Here is a 13608-nt window from a genome sequence, read left to right as displayed (position 1 = left end):
TTTGCTCTTGTTGCCCGGGCTGGAGTATAATGGCGCGATCTCGGCTCACTGCAACCTCTGTCTCCCAGGTTGAGGCGATTCTCCTGCCTCAGCCTCCGGAGTAGCTGGGATTACAGGCGCGTGCCACCACTCCCGGCTAATTTTGTATTTTTAGTAGAGACAGGGTTTCACCATGTTGGCCAGGCTGGTCTCGAACTCCTGACATCAGGTGATCCACCCACCTTGGCCTTCCAAAGTGCTGGGATTACAGGTGTGAGGCACTACACCCGGCCTAGTGTCACAGTTTCTAATGTGTCCAAAAATAATTTATTATATTATGTTATTATTTTGTAAACTTTATTTCACCAGTCAAGTTTTACATTTTCACTTAAATTTTATTTTCTTCTGATTGTAATTAAATGTAATGTGCGTTTTCACAGGTAGAGGGTGGCAGTGGCAACTTTACCTGGACTTCTTCTAATGAAACAGTGGTCATAGTAACCACGAAAGGAGTGGTGACTGCAGGTCAGGTCAGGGGGAATAGTACTGTTTTGGCCCGAGATGTACAAAATCCCTTTCGATATGGAGAAATTAAGGTAAATGACTCTCCAAATATTCTTATTACCCCTACAACACTACTGTCTAAATTTAAGTTATTAACAGACTTTAAAAAAAGAGCCCAACATGGCTATTTAAAAATATTACTCACATTCAGTCTAGAAATACTTTTTTTTTTTTTTTTTTGGAGACAGAATGTTGCTCTGTTTCCCAGGCTGCAGTGCAGTGGCAAGATCTCAGCTCACTCACTGCAACCTCTGCCTCCCGGATTCAAGTAATTCTCCTGCCTCAGCCTCCTGAGTAGCTGGGATTACAGGTGCCCACTACCACATCTGGCTAATTTTTGTATTTCTAGTAGAGGTGGGGTTTCTCCATGTTGGCCAGGCTGGTGTCAAACTCCTGACCTCAGGTAATCTGCCTGCCTTGGCCTCCCAAAGTGCTGGGATTACAGGCGTAAGCCACTGCATCCAGCCAGAAATACATATTTTAAAAATATTTCTATAACTAGGTTGAATCTTGCTTCACTTAATAGTCACTTATTTAACATCTATGTTTGTTTCCTCATAGGATGATGTTAGTATCCACCTCAAAGATTATTATCAGAATTATTGAAAAATGTTTTTAACTGGAAAATTTGAGGAAAAAAATGATGAAATGCATTCTGTATTTATTATACTAATTATAAAAACATGTAAAACTGAAAACAGTAATAGGTAACATTTTGAGCATTTGTTACAGTGCTCTACAAGTTCAGAGAAACTTCCCTTATAATGAACTATAGAAGTGATCACTGAAAGTATAGTCTTTGTTGTCAGGATTAAATGAGATCGTGTTTACTCCAGTGCTTAGCATATACTTCATATTTAATTAATGTTAACTTTTTTGTTATAGTTATACATATGATTTTTAAATGGCCTTTATAGTAAGTTTATCTCTAGTGTCATATTTTGGTTTGTCAATCTGTTACTAAAAGATTGAAAACTCTTTTTTAGTATATTTTGTAACCATTTTCCTATTTTTCTCCTTCATTTTTTCTTTTTTTGAGACTGAGTCTTGCTCTGTTGCCCAGACTGGAGGGCAATGGCGTGATCACAGCTCACTGCAGCCTCAAACTCCTAGACTCAAGCAGTCCTCCCACCTTGGCCTCCCAAGTAGCTAGGACTACAGATATGCACCACCCCACACAGTTAATTTATTATTTTTGTAGAGACAGGGTCTCACTGTGTTGCCCAGGCTGGTCCCAAACTCCCGGCCTCAAGTGATCCTCCTGTCTTGGCCTTCCAAAGTGCAAGGATTACAGGTGTGAGCCACTGTACCCAGCCCCATTTTTTTTTTTTCCCTGAGATGGAGTCTCACTCTGTTGCCCAGGCTGGAGTGCAGTGGTGTGATCTCAGCTCATTGTAACCTCCGCCTTTCAGGTTCAAGCAATTCTCCTGACTCAGCCTCCTGAGTAGCTGGGACTACAGGCACCCGCCAACACACCTAATTAATTTTTTTTTTTTTTTTTTTTTTTTGAGATGGAGTCTCGCTCTGTCGCCAAGGCTGGAGTGCAGTGGTGCGATCTTGGCTCACTGCAAGCTCTGCCTCCCAGGTTCACCCCATTCTCCTGCCTCAGCCTCCCGAGTAGCTGGGACTACAGGCACGTGCCACCATGCCCGGCCAATTTTTTGTATTTTTAGTAGAGATGGCGTTTCACCGTGCTAGCCAGGCTGGTCTCTATCTCCTGACCTCGTGATCCACCTGCCTTGGCCTCCCAAAGTGCTGGGATTACAGGCATGAGCCACTGCACCCGGCCTAATTTTTTGTATTTTCAGTAGAGACGGGGTTTCACCATTATGGCCAGGCTGATCTCGAACTCCTGACCTCAAGTGATCCGCCCACCCTGGCCTTCCAAAGTGGTGGGATTACAGGCATGAGCCACCACGCCCCATTTTTAATATATGTTGCTGTCCTCCATAGGACTTAATAGTTTGCCATCACTCAGTGAACATTTATTATCTCGTAGGTATTATTGGACATCCAGAGATACATAACACATGATCTCTATCTTAAAGTATTTAAAGTATAACTAGGAAGATATATTGACATGAAAAAAGTTAAATAACATTTTAAGAAAATGATATGTGAGATATTTAAAGCACTGTATGACTGAGAACTACTTGAATTGTACAGTAAGTGCTATTAGTTTGTAAAAGAGAAATCCTTGTGTATGGGACTATCAGAGACTATTATGAAAGAGGTGGGAACTTGAATAAGACTTTTGGGGGATGGAATAAAAGTAAGGCCCAAGGGTCAAATTTAGAGTGCTTCCTTATTTGGTAAATAAACTTTTATCAGAACACAGCTACTCCCATTCATTTACATATTGTCTGTAGCTGCTTTCAAGCCACAACTGCTGAGTTAGTAGTTACCACGGAGACCGTGTAGCCTCAGTAAGTCTAAAATGTTTACTATCTAGCTCTTTACAGAAAGCTTTGCCAATCCTTGCTGTAGACAGTGGGGAACCAATACAGGCTTTTAACAGGTCAATGGTATGGTAAGGTCGCTGTTCTGAAAGATATCTAATTATTTTTATAATCAGACAATAACAGCCATCATACTAAAAAACAAAAGATACTTGCTGGTGTTATAGACTAGTAGATTAGAATGGATTGAAGGGAGAAGGTGAAGGCAAAAACTTCAGTTAAGCTTGAACTAGATGGTATTGAGAAAAGCAGAAAATGGACAAAATGAGAATCTTTTTTAACAGGTAAACTCAATCAGATTTGATTGAGCAGGGAAGCGTTAAACATTTAAAGCCACAGAGATGGTGTGGAGGTTTCTCACTTTGCCAGCGGGGTGGATAGAAAATACAAGAGGCTGGGAGTGGTGGCTCACACCTGTAATCCCAACACCTTTGGGTGGCCAAGGCAGGAGGATGGCTTGAGGCCAGGAGTTCGAGACCAGCCTGGACAACAAAGCAAGTCCCCCCCATCTCTTAAAAAAAAAATTAACCAAGCGTAGTGGCACGTGCCTGTAGTCCTAGCTACTGAGGCAGGAGGATCGCTTGAGGCCAGGAGTTGGAGGTTGTGGTGAACTATGATCACGCCTCTGCACTCTAGCTTAGGCAAGAGTGAGACCCTGTCTTTAAAAAAAGAAAAGAAAATACAAAAAAATGGAAAAGATGATGAATTTAGTTTTGGATACATTTAGCGTAATTCACCTATGGAGAATCTAAGTGGATGTTTTTAATTGGAAATAGGAGTCTGAAGTCCAACTGAAAGATTAGGGCTGGAGAGTTTGCATATGGTTAGTCACTGAAGCTTTGGGACTGGATAAGGTTTCCCAGGAAGAACATATGGATCCTGTGTAGTGTAAATGTCACTTTAAGAAACATAAGCAGAGGAAGAGGAACTAGCAGAAGAAACACAGAAAGTGGCAAAAATGACAAAATAAAATATACTTTATTTATTAATTTTTGAGATGGGGTTTCTGTTGCCCAGGCTCAATGCAGTGGCACGATCGTGGCCTACTCCAGCCTTGACCTCAAGCAATCCTTCCACCTCAGCCTTCCAAGTAGCTGGGACTACAAGCGTGTACCACTACGCCTGGTAAATTTTTTTTTTTTTTTGAGACGGAGTCTTACTCTGTTGCCCAGGCTGGAGTGCAGTGGTGTGATCTTGGCTCATTGCAACCTCCACCTCTCGAGTTCAAGCAATTCTCCTGCCTCAGCCTCCCGAGTAGTTGGGATTACAGGCGCCCACTATCACGCCCAGCTAATTTTTGTATTTTTAGTAGAGACGGGGTTTCACCACGTTAGCCAGGCTAGTCTTGAACTTCTGAACTCAGGTGATCTGCCCGCCTCGGTCTCCCAAGGTGCTGGGATTACAGGTATGAGCCACCACACCCGGTCTAATTTTTTATTTTTGTTTTTGTAGCGATGAGGTCTCGCTATATTGCCCAGGCTGGTCTCAAATTCCTGGACTCAAGGGATCCTCCTGCCTTGGCCTCCCAAATTGCTGGGATTATAGGCATGAGCCACCACACCCGGCCAAAAGAAATTTTTAAAAGATATCAAGAAAGAGGAAGTGCTGTAAGTCAAAGGTTGGCAAACTTTTTCTATAAAGGTCCAAATAGTAAATACATTAGTCTTTTTTTTTTTTTTTTTTGAGATAGAGTCTCTATCGCCCAGGCTGGAGTGCAGTGGCACCATCTTGGCACACTGCAAGCTCCACCTCCCGGGTTCAGTGGTGCCTTCTTGGCCCACTGCAAGCTCCGCCTCCCAGGTTCACACCATTCTGCTGCCTCAGCCTCCTGAGTAGCTGAGACTGCAGGCACCCGCCACCATGCCTGGCTAATTTTTTTGTATTTTTAGTAGAGATGGGGTTTCACCATGTTAGCCAGGATGGTCTTGATCTCCTGACCTCGTGATCTGCCTGCCTCGGCCTCCCAAAGTGCTGGGATTACAGGTGTGAGCCACCGCACCCAGCTTTTTTTTTTTTTTTTTTTTTGACGGAGTCTTGCTCTGTTGTCCAGACTGGAGTGCGGTGGTATCTCAGCTCACTGCAACCTCCACCTCTCAGGTTCAAGTGATTCTCCTGCTTCAGCCTCCTGAGTAGCTGGGATTACAGGCACGTGCCACCACGCCTGGCTGATTTTTGTATTTTTAGTAGAGACGGGGTTTCACCATATTGGCCAGGCTGGTCTTGAACTCCTGACGTTGTGATCTGCCCGCCTTGGCCTCCCAAAATGCTGGGATTACAGGCGTGAGCCACCACACCCGGCCTAATACATTAGTCTTTACAGGCCACATATAGTCACTATCTCATATTCTTTTTTGTGGTTGTTATTGTTTTATTTTACAACCTTTTAAAAATGTAAAAACTGTTCTTAGCTCATTGTACAAAAACAGGTTGTATACAGGCCGTAGTTTGCCAGACTCCTCCTGTATGGAGTTAGATGCTTTAAAGAGATCAATAAATTGGCTGGGCGCGGTGGCTCACGCATGTAATCCCAGCACTTTGGGAGGCCGAGGCGGGCGGATCATGAGGTCAGAAGATCGAGACCACGGTGAAACTCCGTCTCTACTAAAAAAAAAAAAAAAAAAATACAAAAAATTAGCCGGGCGTGGTGGTGGGCGCCTGTAGTCCCAGCTACTCAGAGAGGCTGAGGCAGGAGAATGGCGTGAACCTGGGAGGCGGAGCTTGCAGTGAGCCGAGATTGCACCACTGCACTCCAGCCTGGGCGACAGAGCGAGACTCCGTCTCAAAAAAAAAAAAAAAAGAGATCAATAAATTTAAAAATGTAGAGTGACATGTTTAGCACCTTGTGGGGGTGTGTGTGTGTGTGTGTGTGCATATATAAAAGAGACCTGGACCATTACATTATGTATAATAGTAAATAACATATATATAATGTGTTTATATATGTTCATGTGTATGTAAATATTTAAGGAATGATTTCTTCTTTTTCTTAACAGTTTTAATTTTTTTCGTATAAAAAATATATATATATAATTTTTTTTAAGACAGGGCTTCTCTCCTATCACCCAGGCTGGAGTGCAGTGGTACACTCTCAGCTCATTACAACCTCCATCTCCTGGGCTCAAGCAATCCTCCTGCCTCAGCCTCCCAAGTAGCTGAGACTACAGGCATGCACCACCATGCCCAGCTAATTTTTGTATTTTTAATAGAAACAGGGTATCACCATGTTGGCCAGGCTTGCCTCAAACTCCTGACCTCAGGTGATCCACCTGCTTTGTCCTCCCAAAGTGCTGGGATTATAGCCATGAGCCACTGCTCATTTTTTTTTCCAGACAGGGTCTCACTCTGTTGCCCATGCTGGAGTGCAGTGATGCAACCTCAGCTCACTGCAACTTCCGCCTCCTGGTCTCATCCAATCCTCCCACCTGAGCTTTTCAAGTAGCTGGGACTACAGATGTATACCACCATGCTCAGCTAATTTTTAAACTTTTTTTAGAGACAGGGTCTCCCTATATTGCCCAGGCTGGACTTGAACTCCTGGGCTCAAGCGATCTTCCTGCCTTGGCCTCCCAAAGTGCTGTAATTTTTAATCTTTAGGTGTACATGGTAGGTGTATATATTTATGGGATACATGAGATATTTTGATATGGCCATACAATGCATAATAGTCACATCAGGGTAAACGGAGTATCCATCACATCACCTCAAGAATTTATCCTTTCGGCCGGGCGCGGTGGCTCACGCTTGTAATCCCAGCACTTTGGGAGGCCGAGGCGGGCGGATCACGAGGTCAGGAGATCGAGGCCACGGTGAAACCCCGTCTCTACTAAAAATACAAAAAAATTAGCCGGGCGTGGTGGCGGCGCCTGTAGTCCCAGCTACTCGGAGAGGCTGAGGCAGGAGAATGGCGTGAACCCGGGAGGCGGAGCTTGCAGTGAGCCGAGGTTTCGCCACTGCGCTCCAGCCTGGGTGACAGAGCGAGACTCCGTCTCAAAAAAAAAAAAAAAAAAAAGAATTTATCCTTTCTTTGTGTTACAAACATTCCAGTTATACTATTTTAGTTATTTTAGCAATTTTTTTTAGAGACAAGTTCTTGCTCTGTCACCCAGGCTTGAATGCAGTGGCAGGAACATGGCTCACTGCAGCCTTGGCCTCCGGGGCTCAAGCAATCCTCCCACCTCAGCCTCCCAAAGTGTTAGGATTACAGGAGTGAGCAACTGTGTCTGGCCATTAATGATTTTTTTTAAAAAATGTGTTGTTGAGGCCAGGCGCAGTGGCTCAAGCCTGTAATCCCAGCATTTTGAGAGGCCGAGGCAGGCAGATCACAAGGTCAAGAGATCGAGACCATCCTGGCCAACATGGTGAAACCCCTTCTCTACTAAAAATACAAAAAATTAGTCGGGCATGGTGGTACACACCTGTAGTCCCAGCTACTCGGGAGGTTGAGGCAGGAGCATTGTTTAAACCTGGGAGGCAGAGGTTGCAGTGAGCCGAGATAGCGCCATTGCACTCCAGCCTGGGCAACAGAGTGAGACTCCGTCTGAAAAAACGAAACAAAACAAAAAAAAGTGCTGTTGAATTTGGTTTGCTAATATTTTGTCAAGAGTTTTTCCATCATGTTCATCAGGGATATTGGCCGGTAGTTTTTTTTTTTTGATGTGTCTTTGTCTGGTTTTTGTATCAGGGTAATACTGGCCACATAGAATGAGTTTGGACATATTCGCTTCTCTATTTTTCAAAATACTTTGAGTAGGATTAGAATTAGTTCTTTTTTAAATGTTTGGTAAAATTTAGCCATGAATCCATCAAGTCCTGGGCTTTGTTTTGCTGGGAGACTTTTATTGCAGCTTCGATCTCATTACTTGTTATTAGTCTTTTCAGGCTTTGGATTTCTTCATAGTTCAATCTTGGTAGGTTGTATATGTCTAGGAATTTATCCATTTCTTCTAGGTTTTCCAATTTATTGGCATATAATTGCTCATAGTAGCCCCTAATGATCCTTTGAATTTCTGTGGTATTGGTTGTAATATCTTCTTTTTCATCTCAGATTTTACTTTTATTATTTATTTATTTTATTTATTTATCTAGTTTTTGAGACTGAGTCTCACTCTATCGCCCAGGCTGGAGTGCAGTGGTGTGATCTGGGTCACTGCAACCTCTGCCTCCTGGGTTCAAGTGATTCTCATGCCTCAGCCTCCCGAGTAGCTGAGACTATAGGCGCCTGCCACCACACCTGGCTAATTTTTCTATTTTTAGTAGAGATGGGGTTTCACCATGTTGGCCAGGCTCGTCTCAAACTCCTGACCTCAGGTGATCTCCCGGCCTCGGCCTCCCAAAGTGGTGGGATTACAGGCATGAGCCACCACGCCCAGCCAGATTTTACTTATTTACTTATTTGGGTCATCTCTCTCTCTTTTTTTTTTTAAGTCTGGCTAAAGGTTTGTCGATTTTGTTTATCTTTTCAAAAAAACAACTCTTCATTTTGTTGATCTTTTGTGTTTTTTTAATTTCATTTATTTCTGCTCTGATCTTTATTATTTCTTCTACTAATTTTGGCTTTGGTTTGCTCTTGCTTTTGTAGTTTTGTTTTTCTTTTTTTTCAGGCAAGGTCTTGCTCTGTTGCCCAGGCTGGAGTACAGTGGTGAGATCACAGCTCACTGCAGCCACTACCTCCCAGGCCTAAGTGATCTTCCTGCCTCAGCCTCCCAAGTAGCTGGGAATACAGGTGAACACCACCACACCAGCTAATTTTTGTGTTTTTTGTAGAGACAAGGTTTCACCATGTTGTTCAGGCTGGTCTTGAACTGTTGGGCTCAAGCAATCCATCTGCCTCAGCCTCCAAAAGTATTGGGATTGCAGGCATGAACCACCGTGTCCAGCCAACCTTTCCGGTTCTTTAAGATACTTCAGCCAGGCGAGGTGGCTCACACCTGTAATCCCAGCACTTTGGGAGGCCAAGGCAGGCGGATCACAAGGTCAAGAGATTGAGACCATCCTGACCAACACGGTGAAACCTTGTCTCTACTAAAAATACAAAAATTAGCCAGGCATGGTTGTGTGCCCCTGTAATCCCAACTACTCAGGAGGCTGAGGCAGGAGAATCGCTTGAACCCAGGAGGCAGAGGTTGCAGTGAGCTGAGATCGCACCACACCACTCTGGCCTAGCAACAGAGCAAGACTCCGTCAAAACAAAATACAACATTGGGTTGTTTTTTTCAAGTTTTTCTACTTTTTTTTTGAGACAGAGTTTTGCTCTTGTTTCCCAGGCTGGAGTGCAGTGGCATGATCTCAGCTCACTGCAACCTGTGCCTCCCGAGTTCAAGTGATTCTCCTGCCTCAGCATCCTGAGTAGCTGGGATTACAGGTGCATGCTTCCATGCCCTGCTAATTTTTTGTATTTTTGTTAGAGATGGGGCTTCATCATGTTGGCCAGGCTGGTCTGAAACTCCTGACCTCAGGTGATCCACCTGCCTCAGCCTCCCAAAGTGCAGGGATTACAGGTGTGAGCCATCACGCCCGGCCTCTACTTTTTTGATGTAGGCATTCATTACTATAAACTTTCCTCTTAGTACTGCTTTCACTGTATCTCATAGGTTTTGTTATGTTGTGTTTTCATTTTCATTTTTTTCAAGAAATTTTAATATCTCCTTCTTAATTTCTTCATTGATATGCTGGTCATTCAGGAGCAAGTTGTTTAATTTCAATGTGTTTGTATAGTTTCCAAAATTCCTCCTGTTACTGATTTCTAGTTTTAGTCCACTGTAGTCAGAAAGGATATTTGACATAGTTTCAATTTTTTTGAATTTTTGAAGAATTGTTTTGGGCCTAACATAGTCTATTCCTGAATATGATCAAGAATACTCATTCTTGCTGAGGAGATGAATGTGTATTCTGCAGCCATTGAATGAAAAGTTCTGTAAATATCTATTAGATCCTTTTGGTCTACATTGTAGACTAAGTTTGATGTTTCTTTGTTGATTATCTGTCTGGATAATCTGTTCAATGCTGAAAGTAGGGTGTTGAAGTCTCCAGCTATTAATGTAGTGAGGTCTATAGCTCTCTTAAGCTCTAATAATATTTGCCTTATACATCTGGGTCCTTCAGTATTGGGTGTATATATATTTATAATTGTTATATCCTCTTGCTGAATTGACCCCTTTATCATTACATAATGGCCTTCTTTTTCTCTTTTTGTAGTTTGTCCTGAAATCTATTTTGTCTGATACAAGCATAGCTATTCTTGCTCTTTTTTGGTTTCCACTGGCATGGAATTTTTTCCATCTCTTTATTTTCAGTCTACGTGTGTCTTTATAGGTGAAGTGTGTTTCTTGTAGGCAACAGATCGTTGGGTTTTTGTTTTTGTTTTTGTTTTTGAGATGGAGTTTCACTCTTGTTGCCCAGGCTGGAGTGCAATGGCGTGATCTCAGCTCACCGCAACCTCTGCCTCCCAGGTTCAAGCAATTCTCCTGCCTCAGCCTCCCGAGTAGCTGGGATTACAGGCATGTGCTACCACGCCCAGCTAATTTTGTATTTTTAGTAGAGACAGGGTTTCTCCATGTTGGTCAGGCTGGTCTCGAACTACCAATCTCAGGTGATCTGCCCGCCTTGGCCTCCCAAACTGCTGGGATTATAGGCATGAGCCACTTCGCTCAGCCTTTTTTTAAAAAATCTATTCAGTCACTCTATCTTTTTTGATTGGAGAGTTTAGTCCATTCACATTCAATGTTATTATTGATAAATAAGAACTTACTCCTGCCATTTTTAATTTGTTTTCTAGTTGTTTTGTGGTCTTCTCTTTCTTCTGTCCTTCCTTCCTGCCTTCCTTTTTGTGAAGGTGATTTTCTCCGGTGGTATGTTTTAATTTCGTGTGTTTTATTTTTGTCAGGTTACCATGACACTTGCAAATAAAATCTTATAACTCATTATTTTAAACTGATGACATCTTAACACTGATTGCATAAACAACCTAACAGATTAGCAAAGAGAAAACTAATCAAAACTCTAGGCTGGTTGCAGTGGCTCATGCCTGTAATCCCAGCACTTTGGGATGCCGAGGTGGGTGGATGACCTTAGATCACCTAAGGTCAGGAGCTCGAGACCAGCCTGGCCAACATGGTGAAACCCTGTCTCTACTAAAAATACAAAAATTAGCCGGATGTAGTGGTGCATGCCTGTGGTCTCAGCTACTTATGAGGCTGAGGCAGGAGAATTGCTTGAACCTAGGAGGTGGAGGTTGCAGTGAGCTGAGATTATGCCACTGCACTCCAGCCTGAGTGACAGAGCAAGACTCCATCTCAAAACAAAAACAAAAACAAAAACTTCTACACTTTAATTTCATTCCCCTGCTTTTTAACTTTGTGTTGTTTCTATTTGTATCTTATACTGTCTATGTCTTGATTAGTTGTTGTAGTTATTCCTTTTTATAGGTTCTTCTTTTAGTCTTTCTCCTCAAGGTATCAGTAGTTTAAATCTCTCTCTTTACCTCCTCTTTAAGGCCAGTAGCTCTTAGATTTGCCATTTTGTGGCCATTTTCTAGATCTTCATTCTTTTCTATTATTTTTTTCTTTAGTCTCTGCTAACTGTATTTTCTTTCTTTTCTATTTTTTTGAGGCCACATCTCACTCTGTCACCCAGGCTGGAGTGCAGTGGCATGATCTTTGCTCACTGCAACCTCCACCTCCTAGGTTCAAGTGATTTTCATGCCTCAGCCTCCCAAGTAGCTGGGATTATAGCATGCCCCACCATGCCCAGCTTATTCTTTCTATTTTTAGTAGAGACAGGCTTTCACTGTGTTGGCCAGGCTGGTCTCAAACTCCTGGCCTCAAGCAATCCACCCACCTCGGCCTCCCAAAGTGCTGGGATTACAGGTGTGAGCCACTGCACTTGGCCCATGACTGTATTTTCAAATAACCTGTCCTCAAGCTCACTGATTCTTTCTTTTGCCTCATCAGTTCTGCTGTTGAGAGACTGATGCATTCTTTAGTATTTTTTTTGTTTTTGAGACGGAGTCTCACTCTGTTGCCCAGGCTGGAGTGCAGTGGTGCAATCTCGGCTTGCTGCAAGCTCTGCTTCCCAGGTTCACACCATTCTCCTGCCTCAGCCTCCCAAGTAGCTGGGACTACAGGCGCCCGCCAACACGCCCAGCTAATTTTTGTATTTTTAGTAGAGATAGGGTTTCACCATGTTAGCCAGGATGGTCTCCATCTCCTGATCTCATGATCTGCCTGCCTTGGCCTCCCAAAGTGCTGGGATTTCTTTAGTAAATTAATTGAATTTTTCAGCTCCAGTATTTCTGCTTTTTCAAACTATTTCAATATCTTTGTTATATTTGTCTGATAGGATTCTGAAATCCTTCTCTTAAATTTCATTGAACTTCTGCAAAACAGCTGTTTTGAACTCTTTGTCTGTAAGGTCATATAGCTCTCTCACTCCAGGATTGGTCACTGGTGCCTTATTTAGGCCATGTTTTCCTGTACGGTCTTCATCTTTGTGTACGTTCATTGATGTCTGGGCATTGAAAAGTTAGGTATTAATTGTAGTCTTTGAACAATGTGCTTGTTTGTACCCATCCTTCTTGGGAAGGCTTTCCAAGTATTCAAAGAGAATTGAGTGCTGTGATCTAAGTCTTTGGTCACTGCAGTACATATCTGCATTGGGCAGCACCCCAAGCCCAGTAAAGCTGTGACTCTTGCAGACTTGTAGAGGTACTGCTTTGGTGGTCTTAGGTAAGATCCGGGGAGAATTCCCTGGATTACCAGGCAGACTCTTGTTCCTTCTCTTTCTTTTCCCAAACAAACAAGAGTCTCTCTCTCTCCACGCTAAGCTGTCTGGAGCTGGGGGTGGGGTTACACAAGCCCCTCTGTGGCCACCACCACTAGGACTGCACTGGGTCAGACCCAAAGCTAGCATAGCACTGGGTCCTGCCCAAGTCCTTCAGTGACCACTGTCTGGTTACTGCCAGTGTTCACTCAAGGCCCAAGGACTGCACAGTTAGTGGGTAGCAAATTCAGCCAGGCTTGTGGCCTTCGTTTCAGGATGGGAGGCTCCTCACCAGCCCAGAGCAGGTTCAGAAATTCTATTCAGGAGCCAGGGCCTGGAGTCAGGAACCTTAGAAATCTACCTGGTGCTCTATTCTACTGCGACTAAGGTGGCACCCAAGCTGCAAGACAAAGCGCTTCTCAATCTTTTTATTTATTTATTTATTTTTCTGGAATGGGGTCTCACTCTGTCACCCAGGCTGGAGAGCAGTGGCATGATCTCAGCTCACTGCAACCTCTGCCTCCTGGGTTCGAGCGATTCCCCTGCCTCAGCCTTCCGAGTAGCTGGGAGTACAGGCATGCACCACCACGCCCGGGTAATTTTTGTATTTTTAGTAGAGATGGGGTTTCCCCATATTGGCCAGGCTGGTCTCGAACACCTGGCCTCAAGTGATCCACCCATCTGGGCCTCCCAAAGTGTTGGGATTACAGGCGTAAGCCACCGCACCTGGCCCCCTTCTCATTCTTGACTCCTTTATTCAAACTGAAGGAGTCTCTTCTTGTGGTCACCACTGCCCCAGACCCATGGCAAATACTGACTAGCTACTACCAATGTTCATTAAAGGTCCAAA

General features: G+C 43.6%; 1 protein-coding gene across 5 annotated transcripts in view; it reads left to right on the top strand.

The window, feature by feature from the left end:
- The window catches only part of NUP210L (nucleoporin 210 like), a 156118-nt gene that overhangs the window by 35059 nt on the left and 107451 nt on the right, over positions 1 to 13608 (top strand). For all 5 annotated transcript variants that reach the window (XM_063626389.1, XM_063626387.1, XM_063626388.1 and 2 more), the window contains exon 12: positions 420 to 575. In XM_063626389.1, coding sequence (XP_063482459.1) covers positions 420 to 575 — 156 coding nt within the window. The remainder of the gene's footprint in view (positions 1 to 419; positions 576 to 13608) is intronic.

The sequence above is a fragment of the Symphalangus syndactylus genome, chromosome 12 (genome assembly GCF_028878055.3).
Source record: "Symphalangus syndactylus isolate Jambi chromosome 12, NHGRI_mSymSyn1-v2.1_pri, whole genome shotgun sequence".
Classification (NCBI taxonomy): Eukaryota; Metazoa; Chordata; class Mammalia; order Primates; family Hylobatidae; genus Symphalangus; species Symphalangus syndactylus.
The sequence above is the reverse complement of the archived record's forward strand: the minus strand, read 5'-3'. Positions and strand labels throughout refer to the sequence as shown.